The sequence below is a fragment of the Tamandua tetradactyla genome, chromosome 3 (assembly GCF_023851605.1).
Source record: "Tamandua tetradactyla isolate mTamTet1 chromosome 3, mTamTet1.pri, whole genome shotgun sequence".
NCBI lineage: Eukaryota > Metazoa > Chordata > Mammalia > Pilosa > Myrmecophagidae > Tamandua > Tamandua tetradactyla.
Window position 1 is genome coordinate 104,146,159 of NC_135329.1, and position 18,759 is coordinate 104,164,917.

Below are 18,759 nucleotides of genomic sequence, written 5' to 3' on the forward strand. Positions count from 1 at the left end.
TTGTTTAAATCTACTGGCCAGACAGGTTAAGTTAGATTGTGTGCTACAGAACATTTACATTTTGGAGAAAATAAACATCTCTTCCTTTGGTCACAGATAGAAGGTGAAGTTAGAATACGGATACTGTCATCCTTTACCCTGTAATCTGATTTACCTTAGTCCCAGCCAGATCAGCTTCATTTGTACCACTAATAGAAGTCTGATCTCCTTTTTTGGCATCTTTAACAGTTGCTGTATGGAGTAGTGATGACTGTCAGATCTGCAGAATTCCAACTCTGAGACTGAGTTGTCACACATGTACCCAAAGTTCCAGGGAAATACCAACTTATACACATGGGGAATGCTGTAATTTTTATATGATTTTTCTGTAAACTTACAACGTTTCTAAACAAAAAGTTAAATAAAATATTCTTAAAAACTATTATTAACTATTTTTTTAAAGACCTATGCCATAGCACTCCTATTAGCCTCATTTTACACATAAGGAGACAGTGAATTAGATGTTGGTTACTTCAAAAAAGTTGAGTATCTTGTAAGTGATTTGCCAGGTGTGGCAAGATACCTTTGCTTTGCCTCCCTCTGCCTCTCCACCCTTTCCCATTGTGATACTTCTCCAACCCACTAACCTATAGGTTTCTTTTTTCTTAATTTCATAAGGAAAAGAAAACCTTTTTTCTATATTAAAGATAAGATTTCAGTGGCAAATGTTCAGTTTGAGAGAGTACACAGTCTTAAGTTCACTCTAAAGAATAAGTGATCAAAGTCAGATTCCACCCCCTCCTCCAATATTTAGCTCATGTCAGCTTTTTCAAGAGGAAAAGAAAGGGAAATCATGGGGATATTAAAGGCACAAAAGGATAAAACTGATGATGGTGGAGAGCAGGAACAGGCAAGGGAGAAACTGTGAGTAGTAAGAGTAGATGGGGCCCCTGGATGACACTTTGCCTTGCATACCCAGTCAGCTAAACTAGGTCCTCTGATATCATTCAGAAAGAGGCAGCATTTCTAGAGCTAAACTAATTACTTGGAGCTAAAACTCAAGAACAGAACTATGACTGGGTGGAATAGACTAGCAGAGCATGGACCCAGATCTTAAGAAATCTGTTGGGACAGATTCCATCATAGACACAGAGATCACACTGAGATAGATACCCCATCTATCCTGCCCTATGATTCTGGCCCAGACTCCTGTTCCCTGCAGAAGGAAGGTGAGAAAGTTGTAGCAGAAAAATGAGAACATGGTATACTCAAAAGGATGGAGAAGAGATCCCTGACATAAAAAAGCCCCTGTTACTGCAATCCTTTCTTCTTTGCTCTTTGAGTCTAACTGAGTTTCTTCCCTGCAGAGATTCGGTTATGGAGGCTGGGTGCAGCTCGAACACCATAGCAAGGTGAGTTTCTCCCAAAGTGCGAGCACGCTTTGCACCCATAGACATCCTGAGACTTGCCATACCTACTTCAGGCTGGGTCTCCAGAGAGCTCAACTCTTCTGCTCTCTTATTAACTTTGTAGTAGGCAGGGGAGCAGAACAGAGATTCCTCAAAATTATTATGCTAAATGGGGGTATATTCAAATAACAGTATTAGGAAGATGAAATTATAATTTGAAAACCCATTCAAAGTCCCCTTCCTCTCCCATAAACCGACCCCATTTTTATTTTTCCCTGGAACCAGTTTTAGTATTTACTGCTCTGCCTCAAGGAAGTGACTTGGCCCTCTCCAGGTTATTAAGTATATTAAGGCCCACCAAATAAATGGAATGGTTTCAATCTCAGCACAAGCTAGAAAAATTAAACATTGCAGACAAAAGGAGAAGTTGCTATTATTAAGGGTTTAGTTTGATAAGAGGAAAAAGCAAGAGGAGTAAAGCTTGGAGAAAGCAAATAATGAGACCCAGGAGTAAGCTGGGAATTCTGGTCTGCACAGAGGTCAGATCTGACTTTTATTTTCAGAGGCAAAATATGTCCTCCTGGAGTTCAGAGGGGTAGTCCTGAGCTCCTAGTTGGAATACAGACATCTTAAGACAGTCCCTGGAGGACTCACGGTCTGGGAAGACACAATTGAGTTGCAGGGTTAATGTGATGTAGTGTGATAAGGTTAGGATGGCCTTTGCACCAAGCAGTAAGGGGCATGGAGCTGGGCACTATGGATCAGGAAAGGATTCCTGAAGGAAGAGTTGCCCATTCTGAGTCATGAAGCAGGAGTGGAGCTTTGTACAAAAAGTAAAGAAAATTCTGTTCAAGAGAAGGCAGGGAGCAAACATATGAGATATTAAACATATATGAACCTATAACCTCAAGCAGGTACCATGTTTCTCAATATGTTCCCCAGACCAGAAGCACCAACATCACCTGAGGACTTGTAAAAAATATAAATTATCAGGCCCCACACCAGACCCATTGTGCTAGTTTGAAGCTGTAATGAACCCCATAAAAGGCCATGTTGTCTTAACCCATCCCTGTTGGAAGCAGACCTATTGTTAGGTGGGAACCCTTTCATTAGGTTGTTTCCATGGAGAAGTGAAACAGCCCATTCAAGACGGATCTTAATCCTTTACTGGAGTCTTTTGTGAAGAGGATAAAAGATAGTGAAAGCCCAAAGAGCTTAGAGAGAAATGCCCAGAGACATTTGGAGATATCCATTGAAACCAGAACCAGGAAAGAAAGTTGAGCAGACATTGTCATGTGCCTTCCTGTGTGACAGAGGAACCCCAGATGCCCGCAGCCTTTCCTGAGAGAAGGTATCTTCCTCTTGAATTAATGCCTTAATTTGGACATTTTTATGGCTTTAGAACTATAAATTTGTAACTGAATAAAAACCCATTGAAAAACCCAACCCATTTCTAGTATATTGCATTCCAGCAGCTTTAGCAAATGAAAACACCTACCAAATCAGAAATTCTGAAGGTGAAGCCCAGAAATCTGTCTTTTAGCAAGTCTTCCAGGTAAATCTGACACATACTCAAGTTTGAGAGCCACTGGCTGGTGCATTCATTTACTCACTATTAGTATGAAATCGACTTTTTGTCAGGCTTACCAATTTAGATACTGGAATATTGTCTCAAACATCATGGTTCTCAAATAATTATAGGGGAAATTTGGCATGATCCTTTCAGAGAATGAAGAACCAAACAATGCTGTAATAGAGAATGACTAGGAAGGCATCATTTGGACTGACTGGTGAGAACAGTAGCTTGGAGATCAGGTAGGGAAAGCCTAGAAGAGTATTACTACTGAGGGAACAGAAGTTACAAAAGCCACAAAGTGAGAACAAATTGATGTGCCCAAGGAACAGAAAGGAGAATGATGTGGCTGAAATGCAGTGAAAGAGGGAGATGGTAGGAAATGAGACTGGGAAGGCTGGCAGAGGCCAGGTCATGGAGTGGCTTATAGGGAATGCTAAGTAATCTGGATTTTATTCTGAACACAATGCAAATCCTTTGAAAGGTTTTAGTGACTTAAAAAGACTACCTTGGACTTCCAGAGAAGATGGCGGCTTAGTAAGACACGCGGGTCTTAGTTCCTCCTCCAGAACAGCTACTAAAGAAACAGAAATGGTACAGAACAGCTACAGGAGCCACGACAGAGACCAAAAAGACAGCGTACCCCATTCTGGAACGGCTGAACCGGCTGGGAGAATCTGCGACGGTGAGATCCCCGAGGGGCGCGCGCTTCCCCAGGCCATGGCGGCTGGTGGCCGGAGCCCCTCCCTCCCTCCTTCTCGGGCCAGCTGGGAGATTTGGACAGGCGGTCCCCTCAAACCATGGTGGCGGGCGCCCCCCCCCCCCATGCGCAGCCTCCCGGGCCGGCTGGAAGATTTGGAGCGGAGGTCTCCCAAGCCGTGGAGGCCAGCGACCGGGGTCCATTCCACACATGTGGCTTCCCGGTCCGGCTGGGAACTTTGGATTGGCACTCCCCCAAGCCGCGGCGGCCAGCGCCCCCTGCCACGCTTGGTTTCCCGGCAGGCTGGGAGATTTGGATCGGCACTCCCCCAAGCCGCTTCGGCTGGCGACCCTCCCCCACAGTGAGAGTCTTCCAAAGTTAAAGGAGCCACAGCATCTTTTACTGGTGGGACTCACAGACAGACGAGCACCACATACTGGGCAGGATAAGAAAAACAGAGCCCAGAGATTTCACAGGAAAATCTTTCAACCAGCTGGGTTCCACACCCAGGGAAATCTGATTAAATGTGCAGACGCCAGCAAAAAATAACGGATCACGCCAGGAAAATTGAAGATATGGCCCAGTCAAAGGAATAAACCAATAGTTCAAATGAGATATAGAAGCTGAGACAACTAATTCTGAATATACAAACAGAAATGGAAAACCTCTTCAAAAACCAAATCCATAAATTGAGGGAGGACATGAAGAAGGCATGGGCTGAACAAAAAGAAGAAATAGAAAGGCTGAAAAAACAAATCACAGAACTTATGGGATTGAAGGACAAAGTAGAAAAGATGGAAAAAACAATGGATACCTACAATGGTAGATTTAAAGAGACAGAGCCTAGAATTAGTGAACTGGAGGATGGAATACCTGAATTCCAAAAAGAAACAGAAATTATAGGGAAAAGAATGGAAAAATTTGAGCAGGGGATCAGGGAATTGAATGATAATATGAAGTGCACAAATATACGTGTTGTGGGTGTCGCAGAAGGAGAAGAGAAGGGAAAAGGAGGAGAAAAACTAATGGAAGAAATTATCACTGAAAATTTCCTAACTCTTATGAAAGACATAAAATTACAGATCAAAGAAGTGCAGCGCACCCCAAAGAGATTAGACCCAAATAGGCATTCTCCAAGACACTTACTACTTAGAATGTCAGAGGTCAAAGAGAAAGAGAGGATCTTGAAAGCAGCAAGAGAAAAACAATCCATCACATACAAGGGAAACCCAATAAGACTATGTGTAGATTTCTCAGCAGAAACCATGGAAGCTAGAAGACAGTGGGATGATATCTTTAAATTACTAAAAGAGAAAAACTGCCAACCAAGACTCCTATATCCAGCAAAATTGTCCTTCAAAAATGAGGGAGAAATCAAAACATTTTCAGACAAAAAGTCACTGAGAGAATTTGTGACCAAGAGACCAGCTCTGCAAGAAATACTAAAGGGAGCACTAGAGTCAGATATGAAAAGACAGAAGAGAGAGGTATGGAGAAGAGTGTAGAAAGAAGGAAAATCAGATATGATATATATAATACAAAAGGCAAAATGGTAGAGGAAAATATTATCCAAACAGTAATAACTCTAAATGTTAATGGACTGAATTCCCCAATCAAAAGACATAGACTGGCAGAATGGATTAAAAAACAGGATCCTTCTATATACTGTCTACAAGAAACACATCTTAGACCCAAAGATAAACATAGGTTGAAAGTGAAAGGTTGGCAAAAGATATTTCATGCAAATAACAACCAGAAAAGAGCAGGAGTAGCTATACTAATATCCAAAAAATTAGACTTCAAATGTGAAACAGTTAAAAGAGAAAAAGAAGGACACTATCTACTAATAAAAGGAACAATTCAACAAGAAGACATAACAATCATAAATATTTATGCACCGAACCAGAATACCCCAAAATACGTGAGGAATACACTACAAACACTGAAAAGGGAAATAGACACATATACCATAATAGTTGGAGACTTCAATTCCCCACTCTCATCAACGGACAGAACATCTAGACAGAGGATCAATAAAGAAACAGAGAATTTGAATATTACAATAAATGAGCTAGACTTAACAGACATTTATAGGACATTACATCCCACAACAGCAGGATATACCTTTTTCTCAAGTGCTCATGGATCATTCTCAAAGATAGACCATATGCTGGGTCACAAAGCAAGTCTTAACAAATTTAAAAAGATTGAAATCATACACAACACTTTCTCGGATCATAAAGGAATGAAGTTGGAAATCAATAATAGGCGGAGTGCCAGGAAATTCACAAATACGTGGAGGCTCAACAACACACTCTTAAACAACGAGTGGGTCAAGGAAGAAATTGCAAGGGAAATTAGTAAATATCTTGAGGCGAATGAAAACGAAAACACAACATTTCAAAACATATGGGACGCAGCAAAGGCAGTGCTAAGAGGGAAATTTATTGCCCTAAATGCCTATATCAGAAAAGAAGAAAAGGCAAAAATTCAGGAATTAACTGTTCACTTGGAAGAACTGGAGAAAGAACAGCAAACTAACCCCAAAGCAAGCAAAAAGAAAGAAACAACAAAGATTAGAGCAGAAATTAATGAAATTGAAAACATGAAAACAATAGAGAAAATCAATAAGACCAGAAGTTGGTTCTATGAGAAAATCAATAAGATTGATGGGCCCTTAGCAAGATTGACAACAAGAAGAAGAGAGAGGATGCAAATAAATAAGATCAGAAATGGAAGAGGAAACATAACCACTGACCTCACAGAAATAAAGGAGGTAATAACAGGATACTATAAACAACTTTACGCTAATAAATACAACAATTTAGATGAAATGGATGGGTTCCTGGAAAGACATGAACAACCAACTTTGACTCAAGAAGAAATAGATGACCTCAACAAACCAATCACAAGTAAAGAAATTGAATCAGTCATTCAAAAGCTTCCCAAAAAGAAAAGTCCAGGACCAGACGGCTTCACATGTGAATTCTACCAAACATTCCAGAAAGAATTAGTACCAACTCTCCTCAAACTCTTCAAAAAAAATCGAAGTGGAGGGAAAGCTACCTAATTCATTCTATGAAGCCAACATCACCCTCATTCCAAAAACAGGCAAAGATATTACAAAAAAAGAAAACTACAGACCAATCTCTCTAATGAATATACATGCAAAAATCCTCAACAAAATTCTAGCAAATCGAATCCAGCAACACATTAAAAGAATTATACATCATGACCAAGTAGGATTAATCCCAGGTATGCAAGGATGGTTCAACATAAGAAAATCAATTAATGTAATACACCATATCAACAAATCAAAGCAGAAAAATCACATGATCATCTCAATTGATGCAGAGAAGGCATTTGACAAGATTCAATATCCTTTCCTGTTGAAAACACTTCAAAAGATAGGAATACAAGGGAACTTCCTTAAAATGATAGAGGGAATATATGAAAAACCCACAGCTAAGATCATCCTCAATGGGGAAAAACTGAAACCTTTCCCCATAAGATGAGGAACAAGACAAGGATGTCCACTATCACCACTATTATTCAACATTGTGTTGGAAGTTCTAGCCAGAGCAATTAGACAAGAAAAAGAAATACAAGGCATCAAAATTGGAAAGGAAGAAGTAAAACTATCACTGTTTGCAGATGATATGATACTATATGTTGAAAACCCAGAAAAATCCACAACAAAACTACTAGAGCTAATAAATGAGTACAGCAAAGTAGCAGGCTACAAGATCAACATTCAAAAATCTGTAGCATTTCTATACACTAGCAATGAACAAGCTGAGGGAGAAATCAAGAAACAAATTCCATTTACAATTGCAACTAAAAGAATGAAATACCTAGGAATAAATTTAACTAAAGAGACAAAAAACCTATACAAAGAAAACTACAAAAAACTGTTAAAAGAAATCACAGAAGACCTAACTAGATGGAAGGGCATACCGTGTTCATGGATTGGAAGACTAAATATAGTTAAGATGTCAATCCTACCTAAATTGATTTATAGATTCAATGCAATACCAATCAAAATCCCAACAACTTATTTTTCAGAAATAGAAAAACCAATAAGCAAATTTATCTGCAAGGGCAGGGTGCCCCAAATTGCTAAAAACATCTTGAGGAAAAGAAACGAAGCTAGAGGTCTCGCGCTGCCTGACTCTAAGGCATATTATGAAGCCACAGTGGTCAAAACAGCATGGTACTGACATAAAGATAGATATATCGACCAATGGAATCGAATAGAGTGCTCAGATATAGACCCTCTCATCTATGGACATTTGATCTTTGATAAGGCAGTCAAGCCAACTCACCGGGGACAGAACAGTCTCTTCAAAATGGTGTCTAGAGAACTGGATATCCATATGCAAAAGAATGAAAGAAGACCCATATCTCACACCCTATATAAAAGTTAACTCAAAATGGATCAAAGATCTAAACATTAGGTCTAAGACCATAAAACAGTTAGAGGAAAATGTAGGGAGATGTCTTATGAAACTTACAATTGGAGGCGGTTTTATGGACCTTAAACCTAAAGCAAGAGCACTGAAGAAAGAAAGAAAGAAATGGGAGCTCCTCAAAATTAAACACTTTTGTGCATCAAAGAACTTCATCAAGAAAGTAGAAAGACAGCCTACACAATGGGATACAATATTTGGAAACGACATATCAGATAAAGGTCTAGTATCCAGAATTTATAAAGAGATTGTTCAACTCAACAACAAAAAGACAGCCAACCCAATTACAAAATGGGAAAAAGACTTGAACAGACACCTACCAGAAGAGGAAATACAAATGGCCAAAAGGCACATGAAGAGATGCTCAATGTCCCTGGCCATTAGAGAAATGCAAATCAAAACCACAATGAGATATCATCTCACACCCACCAGAATGGCCATTATCAACAAAACAGAAAATGACAAGTGCTGGAGAGGATGCAGAGAAAGAGGCACACTTATCCACTGTTGGTGGGAACGTCAAATGGTGCAACCACTGTGGAAGGCAGTTTGGCGGTTCCTCAAAAAGCTGAATATAGAATTGCCATACGACCCAGCAATACCATTGCTGGGTATCTACTCAAAGGACTTAAGGGCAAAGACACAAACGGACATTTGCACACCAATGTTTATAGCAGCATTATTTACAATTGCAAAGAGATGGAAACAGCCAAAATGTCCATCAACAGACGAGTGGCTAAACAAGCTGTGGTATATACCTACGATGGAATATTATGCAGCTTTAAGAAAGGATAAACTTATGAAGCATGTAATAACATGGATGGACCTAGAGAACATTATGCTGAGTGAGTCTAGCCAAAAACTAAAAGACAAATACTGTATGGTCCCACTGATGTGAACCGACATTAGAGAATAAACTTGGAATATGTGATTGGTAACAGAGACCAGCAGGAGTTATAAACAGGGTAAGATAATGGGTAATTGGAGCTGAAGGGATACAGACTGTGCAACAGGACTAGACACAAAAACTCAAAAATGGACAGCAGAGTACTACGTAATTGTAATGTAATTATGTTAAAACACTGAATGAAGCTGCATCTGAGCTATAGTTTTTTTGTTGTTGTTTGTTTGTTGGTTGGTTGGTTGGTTGGTTTGTGTTTTTTGTTTTTTTTTTCTTTTTCCTTTTTATATATATATTTTTTATTTTTATTATTATTTTTTTCTCTATATTATCATTCTATATCTTTTTGTTGTTTTGCTAGTTCTTTTCCTAAATCGATGCAAATGTACTGAGAAATGATGATCATACATCTATGTGATGATATTAAGAATTACTGATTGCATATGTAGAATGGAATGATTTCTAAATGTTGTGTTAGTTTATTTTTTTTTTAATTAATAAAAAAAAAAAAAGACCACCTTGGTTGTTCTATGGAGAGTGGAAAGAGGCAGGCAAAAGGCTTGGGGGCAAAGTGGTAAGGAAGGAACTGGAGAGGTGGATAGAAGCCTCATCAGACAGGGCCTTGGAGGCCTGGTTGAGGCCCCTGGACTTGAACATGGGGACAGTGGGACACCACTGAAGAGGTTTAAACATCATAATCTTTGGGGAAGTTTATTCTCATCTTCTTGGAAAAGTGTCCATTAAATGCTGATTTAGACACAATGCCACACTTTTCCCGGTAAAAGCATTTGTTGCCAGCCTGAAGAGCTGGTGATGTAAGCTGGCCTCAAGTCTCCCAAAGGGAGAAAGTGGACCTAATTACAGTGCTATTAGAAAGCCCAAATTTCAGGGACACGTTGTGATATTTTTGTCCCAGGCTACAATCTGGATTTGAATAGTCTTCATTTCATTTGTTTTAACGTCAAATGATTGCATAAACTTAGCAGCAAATCTTCATAAGAAAACAAGGAAAATATTTACCAATCACATCTACAGACCTACTTATGTCCAGCAAAATTGCATACAATGTTAGTTTCATAGAACAAAACACTGACATTCTCTTTTCCTCTTTCAAAAGCAAAGCAAAAGGGAGTGTACAGGTGATTCAGTGGTAGAATGCTCACGTGCCATGCAGGAGACCTGGGTTTGATTCCTGGCCCATGCAACCCAGAAAAAAAAAGAAAGAAAAACAGAAACAATTCTGTATTTTGCAAAATGATAGTGGTCAGTGATTAGAGTCCCTGAAAAGCAATATGCTAATGTATAAAAATATGCAAATTGGACCAAGAACAATAAGAAAATCCAGTGTTTGAGGCTTAAAAGTGTTCTTTTTAATTCTCCTACATTCCTTCAGTGAACAAATCTTCTGCCCCCTCTGATTTATATGACTGATTTACCTCAGAGATTGTTGTTCTCTGAGAGATCTTTCCAAAACATTTCTCTGGTGGGCCCTACTTTTTTTTTTCTTAACCTTTGGTTTTTCAATGCTCCTGAAACAAATCCAGGGGTATTTGTTTGCCACAGTAAAACCTTGCTCAGAATTGAAAAACACCATTTGTCCTTTGGTTGAATATTAAAGCATAAATAGCAAGATAGTCCTTGGTTTATATGATGACCTCAAAGGAACTACATGGAATGGGGATGAAATCGCTTCCTGGCAGTGAGAATACCTAGGTGCCTTTCAAAGACTACAACCCAGGAAGTTCCCGGGTCAGCAGCATGTGGAAATATCCACTGAGTGTTTTTTGGTCCTTGGGAATGCAAAACCCACACACGCACACAAACACACCATTTCTATTACACCTAGCATTTCCACACACATAATTTTGTGTGACTCCCACTGCCCATCCTTCAAGATGAGATTTTCTCCTCACTGGGAGCCAGGCAGACATCCAAATATATAAAGAAAATGCAATGTTGTGTTATAGGAGCAAAAGAGAAAATAAATAGCAACAGATTTCAGAAGAGGTAGAGAATCCAAGGCTGGGGGCAATCTTTATGAAGATAAACATAGAATATTAGGGCTAGTGATCTTCATCCAGTGTTTGAAAATATTTATTACAACCAAATACTGAGTCATAATATCAGTTTGTTAAATCAGGACAGCTTAAAAAAGAAAATAGATTAGTAAAAGAAAATAGTAGAATGCACTGCTCACGGTAAGAGTAAATATTGCTTCAGAAAACTTTGTTTCAGTTTCTATCTGTGTAAATAGATATGCATGGGTATGGTGGATCACTATAAAAATTATGTATCTTTATTTGGAATCACAGCCAATGCCCTCATTTCACATTTTAATTTTTAAGATTTTTTTTTCACTATATAAGTAATAGTTGAATAAATCCTCCTTTTAAAAATTTAAGCTATTAGAGATAAAACAAAACTTCTTTTAGACCATCACTCTCTAACCCCAAAGTTCGGTGATTATCTTTCCAGACCTTTTTCTATGGCTTGATATACATATACATGTACCCAAAGAAACTATATAGCTTTAGTTAATATGTTTACATACATGGTTCTTTTTTTAGCTAGATCAGCCAGATTCTAAACAGAAAATAGATGAAATAGTCAAATTGGAATACTTTGAAAAGAGTTAATAAAGAGACTATTGATAAATGTATAAGGCATGTGGCAAAGTTATAGATGTTGGCAGGGGGTAGATCATTCAGGGTCTTATAGACCTGGTAATGGAATTTCTATTTTGCCTCCAATGAAATGGGAGTCAATTCAAGAGTTTTTAGTTGGGCCATGACACTCAGGATTTAAAATTTTAGCTCTGGTTGCTTTGTAGAGCCTGGGCAGAGAAGAGCAACAGTGGAAACAGGGAGAGATCAGCTATGAGGCTGGAGGGGTCATCCAGGGGATGGCAGCTTAGACCAGGGCTGAAGCAGTGGAAATGAAGAAAAGTGGATTGTTGTAGGATATATTTTGGAGATAGAATCAGGGGCATTGGGAAACTGATTGGATGATGAGTATTTGGGCAGAGAAAAGTGAAAAAGTGACATAGTCTCAGAAGGATGAGAAAGTATGGTCATCAAGGAAAGAAAGCGCCTAGCCAAGAGTATGGATGGATCTGGGAGAGAGATAAACAATAGCCTTGAGCATTTGAATTTGAGTCGGCTGAATGCCTTCCATGGAACTGTTCTTCAGAACCTTAGGATGAGGTAGTTTGAGTGGTCACAGAGAATGCTTCCTAGTGACAAGGTCTGGGGCTGTTTCTGCCAATCCTGTATCTCACACCAACCAGCATGGTTTGCATAGCCAAAGGTGGGTAGCCTGAGTGGGCACTGGAGCTCGGGAAAAGGTTAATCTAATGGTGAAAGACTGGATCTGAAAATACGTTTTTGATAATATATGCAATACCAGACATTTGAAATACCAATCATGTCTGGACTTACTTTGGGATAGTATTAAAACCAGAAATTAAGATCCAGAAGTGTCACAGGTTAGGTTCCCAGGGAATCTGACTCTGAGATGGAGATTAGACTATGGGAAGTTGATTAGAGAGTGTGCTTAGATCAACACCAGTGGAAGGGAAGAGAAGGAAGCAGGATGGAACAGAGGGAGAAGCCCAACTGTGATAGAGCCTCATTGGAGGTCTCAGCTGGCCCTACAAAGAGCTCTAAAGCTAACTTTCAGAGGTGTCCCAAGTTGGGCAAGGGGAAAAAGGGTAAGGGACCTTTATAACCCTATATTATTCACTGGAAGTCAGATGTTCTGGAAAGAGAGTTTGACCTTGAGGGAGATGACCCTCTTCAGCCAAGGCAATCCCCATAGGGGCTGCTAGCAACATTCCCAGCCACTAGGATAATAAGTCTTTTATTCCTAAAAGGGGGTGGGGTTGGGTCTAGGTGGTACATCACACTACCCATCCACCCTTTACTCAAAGCCCTTAATTCATAGCTTTTGAACCTGAGGTTCCAAAAAGGTGAAAGGTTCCACATAGGATCCAGGGCTCCTGCCCTTCACTGTCCCACACTTTCCACTAATCCGCATTGTTCTGGCTTTAAATTATTAGAAATATATTTGAAAGAATTGTCTAGGTGCTCATGGTTGGTTGGAGGAATTCTTTAATTAAAAAAAAAAGAATGTTTTCTGTGAGTTTAAGACAAATAAGGATTGAGTTAAGGGTTGAATAAATTAGAGCAGATTACTCCAAGAACTTGTTTCTTAGTCTAGTTTAAGATCTTGGATCATATTGCAGTCCAAGTTAGAAACAGTATATAGGAGACCTCAGCCTCAGCCTTTCCCTCTTCCTTCACTGGAAACAGGTACTGATTCCTGAGGCACATTTGTAGCAGGGATACTGGATTTCTGAATGCAAAGTGAGAGGGATCCATAATTGACCCTTTATAAGAGCTATCAAGTCCCAAAATTCTGGCTGAAAAACCAATGAGAATTGGTGGCCTATTATAGGGCTGTAGCTGCTCTATAGCAGGGCTTACTTGGAGAGAGCACCACTGACAACTGCTGACATTCATTTTCCTTACCAAGGATAGAGCATAAAGGATGTGGGGAGAGAAATTTAGTGAGTCTGATTTTCCTACCATGTAAGGAGAATAGTAACCCCAAATAATCAAACCTCTTTAAAAATTATAGTAATTAACTTTTGCCTACCTATTACCAAATATTACCCTGGCGGGGTAAGAAATGCCTATATAAACCTAGGTTCTTGTCCCAGCTCTATACCAACTAAGTATGTGGCCTTGGACAAGTCACTGCATCTCATGGATTCATTGGTAAAAAGCAAGAGTTGGACTAAATGATTCATTCCAGCTTTAACATGCTCTGCTTTGTCTGAAATAGCATGTCAGGACTCTTGCTTGCAAATAACAGAAATCAACAACATTTAGTATACACAGAAAAAGAATGTGTTGAAATTATTTTAACCTCCTCAGGGATTACAAAAAGTTTGGAGAACAAAGCTTATAAAATGCAGAGATTAAGGGAACCCAGGTGTATGGCCAAGGCCATACAATAGGAATGGCCTATTCAGGGTGCTGCTGCCTCTCAGCTAGATACCAGACACAGGCACCAGCACCACTGCTAATTGGGCATTGCCCATGGTTATGGCTAGAACCACTACCAGAATAAAGTCAACTGTTCCTGTCTATTTGTATCACTTGATCCAGATTAAGACTAAGTATCAACCGCCCAAACTTGGACCAAGTTGGGCAAGTGCTATTGGATTTTTGTAGAGAGGCTAGGCCTTGCCTTCAACAAGGCTCCTGCATGACATTCCTCAACCTAGGGAGATGGTTTAGTTGCTGGTGTGGTCAGCAGAGGATCAGAATAGAACCAAGTTAATTCTGAAGCCTTGGTGTCAGAGACCCAGAACTGTCATAGTGTAGACACTGTCACAGTTATACAAGCCACTAGCTCACTGACCTTTTCTCCAGTCCATGAGAAATGAAAACAGAAATTTGATTTCTTCCTTACACATGTAAGATATGAAGGTGCTATTGAATCCCAAGGTGAAAAGTGGGTAGGCTTCTCCATGTAGGAGCAGGGAAAGAGGACTAGTCTGTAGAACAGAAGTATGAAGAAGGAAACTGTGGTGAGGCCAGGATGCAAATCATGATCAAGTCCTTGAGAGGACTCAACAAGACAAGTTCAAGGTCTTTGCTGACCACATGCTCACTTGGCCATGCCATAAGGCCTAAGGGTAACCACAAGGCCCTGAAGCAGAAAACACCAGGTGATGGGCTAGGCCCTAATTAGCCACACATCATTAATAACTAGTGAGGGTGGTAACTAACATTTAACACATGGCATATACCGCACTCAGTGCTTTGAATGGATTATCCTATTTCATCTTCACAAGGTCCCTTTAAGGTAAGTCATATGGACTGTCCCTATTTTAAAGATGAGCAAACTGAGGCTCAGGTGTGTTAACATGCTCAAGTCCATATAGTATGCTGTGGAGCAGAGATTTGAACCTGGGAAAGGTGATTTCAGAGACTTGACTCCAAAAGAAAAGGGAGACATTCCTTTAGGAATCACAAGCTAGAGGTCCAAAGTAGAGCCCCCTGCCATATTTTGCATGGCCATTTAGTTTGGCCCCTTGCACTGAGCATTAAAAGGCAGTAGACACTGGCAGGTATGAAACCTGGTGGAAGCAAGCAGCTTGGTACCAAATTTTATATGTGCTGCTAGACTGATTCACTCCTTTGCCTCCTTCTGCAGGCACTGTTATCAGCAGGCCCTGCTCCATTAGACAAATCACTTACTCTCACTATCCATCTGTTTCTTCTCTATAAAACAAGAGAATTAGACTAGATGATCTATCTCCTAAGTCTTTACTAGTTGTGAAATGATATGGACATAGAGCTTCCCAGTTGCCAACTGGGCCATCCTCTTCAGTCCTTATTATAGTCTTTCAGTGGTTCAGATTGGCAAGGTGACAAGCCATCCTCACTCATGCAGCCCAAAAAGCCCACAACCTTGGCCTTGCTATCTCTGTGTCCAGCCACTGACATCCACAGAGTATCAGCTCATGGCCAATAAAAAGGCATGAGGAAGAGAAGCTGCATTCTGGTAAATAAACAGATTTCTACTTCTGTGAGGATTAAGTACAAATCCCTGAAAATGTTAGGGGAGAAACATTCCAAGCCAGGCCAGGAAGGGTTAATCCAAGTGCACTTCGGTTACTTTTTTGCTGATGTGAGTTTTCTGCTCTAGGGAGAAGCAAAGATGGTGAAAGATGGGAAGGTCTTCAGGGTGATCCAAGAGAACTGCTGGGATCCAGAAGTTCGTATAAGAGAAATGGACCAAACAGGTACTTACAGTGAGAAATGCTACCAGTGTTTGCCTCAGACACAAAAGCAGTGTCTGCCCTTAAAGTTTATTGTTTAAGTTTGATGGAATTTGGCCCACTTTAGGTGATGGCGACCTCTAACCTCCTTTCTACCATCAGCTGCTCTGGAGAAGGTATGGGACCTTCCACTACAATGCTGTTAGACTCTGGCTTTATTTTGTTTTTAATCAGGCATAGCTTTTAAAATAAATCCTATATCATAAGAAAGTAAAAAGTAGCATTTTATCATTTTTTAAAAATTAAGTTCAAGTGTATCATATTTACTTATTATAACGTCAGTACAAACAGTAAACATTAGAAATCACAGACTATGGATGCCAATTACCTGCTTGGATTGCAGTTTCTTCCTGCAGCTTGTTTTGATGTACAGTTAAAAAAAAATTCAAGTTAATTGTATTGTCTCAGAATACTCAATGAAGAAACAAATCTAGAAGTCTGAGCGAGGAGAATTAGGAAATCTTCATTTCAGAGCTGAAGCACTAACAATTTCTAACAACAGTTGGTATTCCTTATCTTATATTTAAAGATTACACAAGTCCCCATCATTTAAAATAATTTCAAATACTATCTAAAATGTGATGTGATGGCTACATTATACTTGCACTTGTGACTGCGTGGCTGGCTGTGACACTGGAGGGGCACACAATCCAAGAGGACACTCAGAGCCACCAGGGCATGTGTGGGCATGCTCACAGGCTGAGATGAGGTAGTCAACACCACTGACATTGCCAGGCCTAAATGTTAACAAGAAAACAAACAATTCAGACATACCCATAAATAAAATAACAGGCTAGAACTAATCCCTCCCTAATCAAAGATAACTTTACAAGAAAGTTCAAATATATACATAGAGATGATAGGAGTCATTTTATTCCAAGGTCTGCACAAAATAAATTAACCTCAGCCCAAATGAGTAGGTGGTCTCTGGCATATTAGAATTTGGAGTAAGATATTATCTTATTTTCTTAAGGCTGCTGTAACAAAGTTATCACAAACCATGTGGCTTAAAAACTACAGATATCTAGTCTCTCACAGCTCTGGAGACTAGAAGCCCAAAATCAAAGTGTCAGCAGGGTTGTACGTCCACTGAAGTCTGTCAGGAAGAATCTGTTCCATGCCCCTCTCCTGGCTTCTGTGGTGGCTCAACTCTGCCTCAGTTATCGCATGACATTCTCCTCTCATCTGTCTCTGTGTGTCCAATTCTCCCCTTCTTATAAGGACATCAGTAATATTGATTAGCACCCACCCTACTTCATTTTGGCTTCATCTTAGCTAATAATATCTTTAAAGACCCTACTTCCAAATAAATAGGGTCCAAAGATCTTATTCCCAAATTCACAGGACCAGAGATTGGAACTTGAACATGTTTTTTTTGTGGGACACAATTCCACCCATAAGAGATACATTTTTTCCAGGTGACTATTGCTTTATAGATTGTTTAATAGCTAAAAATATATTTAAATGTTGATACCTCTTTTCAACATGAAGAAGTTAAAATAATCACTTCCCAAATATCCCTAAAGATTAGGAGAAGGATCAAATTAGAGGGAGGAATTGTAACAGAGAAGATAGGATATTACAAATAAATATGACTACTGAATCATTATATTGGTATTTCTTTTTACTCTCCAGTGTCTAGAGCAGGTAGAAAAAAAATACCTGCTCTTATAACTTGTAAAACTGTAACCCATACCATACTTTGAAATTTGTTCTATAATTACTTTTTAAAATGTACTTAGAAATCTCTCACTTTTTTGCATATACATTATATATGCAAATTCATATTATATATAAACTCTGCCAAAAACCTGAAGCACCTCCACAGACCATTCCACAAAATGTAGCGTATAAACCCCAGTTCTAGAGGTCTGTTGGCATGGGAGAGGTGGTGGAAAGAGGACGTCCTCTACAGACCTACAACAAATATGAAGCTAGGACAAGGCCCACACTTTCATGGAGAAAATCTGTGGGAATGAAACTCAGATGATTCATGTCAGAAGCCATTGCCTATGCCTGCACTTGTGTCTCCTTTGGTTTTGTTGCTTCATCCCATGGCTGTCCTTGAATGGATGGTCATGGCTATCCATTGCTGAGCATTGACCGTGCCAGACACTGTGGTAAATTCTTAAAATATCTCAGCTCACTTTAATCCCTATGACAACCCTATGATGTAGGATCTAATATCATGCCCATTGGGCACATAAAGAGACCAAGGAACAGAGGTTAAAAATTTTCCCAAGACTGCACAATTTGTAAGTGGCACAAACAGTATTTGAACTCAGTGTGGCCCCAGGGGCATAACCACCACATCCTACTGCTTCTGCAGAGGAGAGAAAATTAAATGATGGTGGCCCAGAGCAAAAGATTCAAGCAGTCTACGCCACCTTCACAGAGAGGGAAATGGAATTGGTGGCCCCTGGGTCACTTTATCACAAGATCCCACACATAGGTGAGAAAGAACAAAATACTAAGGTAACAATGAGATAATATGTGTAAATCTCTTAAGGCTTCAACAAGGTTGAGTTACTAATGAAGCTAGTTCCTAAATAGGGCACAACTCAGGATCACACAACTAGTAAATGGCAAAGTTGGGATTCTTCCTAAAGCAGCCCCTCTCTTCCACCACAAATGCTTTCTTCCAAATCTCCTCATGATAAGAATCACTTGGGACACTTGTTAAAATTTTAAGGCCAAAACCTGCAGGGTGTGGGGCAGGGACACAATGCAGGAGGAGGGGGCTTCTGGGAAGATAGCCAAATAGAGAAGCTCGAGATTAGCCCTGCTCCACGGAAAACTTAGAGAAGGGACAGGAGGGTGACTGAGGTGGGAATATGGGAATGCAGCTGACCTCGGAGAGCTACCTGCACCACAA

General features: G+C 39.8%; 1 protein-coding gene across 2 annotated transcripts in view; it reads left to right on the forward strand.

The window, feature by feature from the left end:
* ACMSD (aminocarboxymuconate semialdehyde decarboxylase) overlaps nucleotides 1-18,759 on the forward strand; it is a 134,040-nt gene that overhangs the window by 13,933 nt on the left and 101,348 nt on the right. Inside the window, exons 2-3 of one of the 2 annotated variants that reach the window (XM_077153636.1) lie at nucleotides 1,347-1,391; nucleotides 15,752-15,848. In XM_077153636.1, the coding sequence (XP_077009751.1) occupies nucleotides 1,347-1,391; nucleotides 15,752-15,848 (142 nt within the window). The remainder of the gene's footprint in view (nucleotides 1-1,346; nucleotides 1,392-15,751; nucleotides 15,849-18,759) is intronic. The other variant, XM_077153635.1, reaches the window with a different exon arrangement.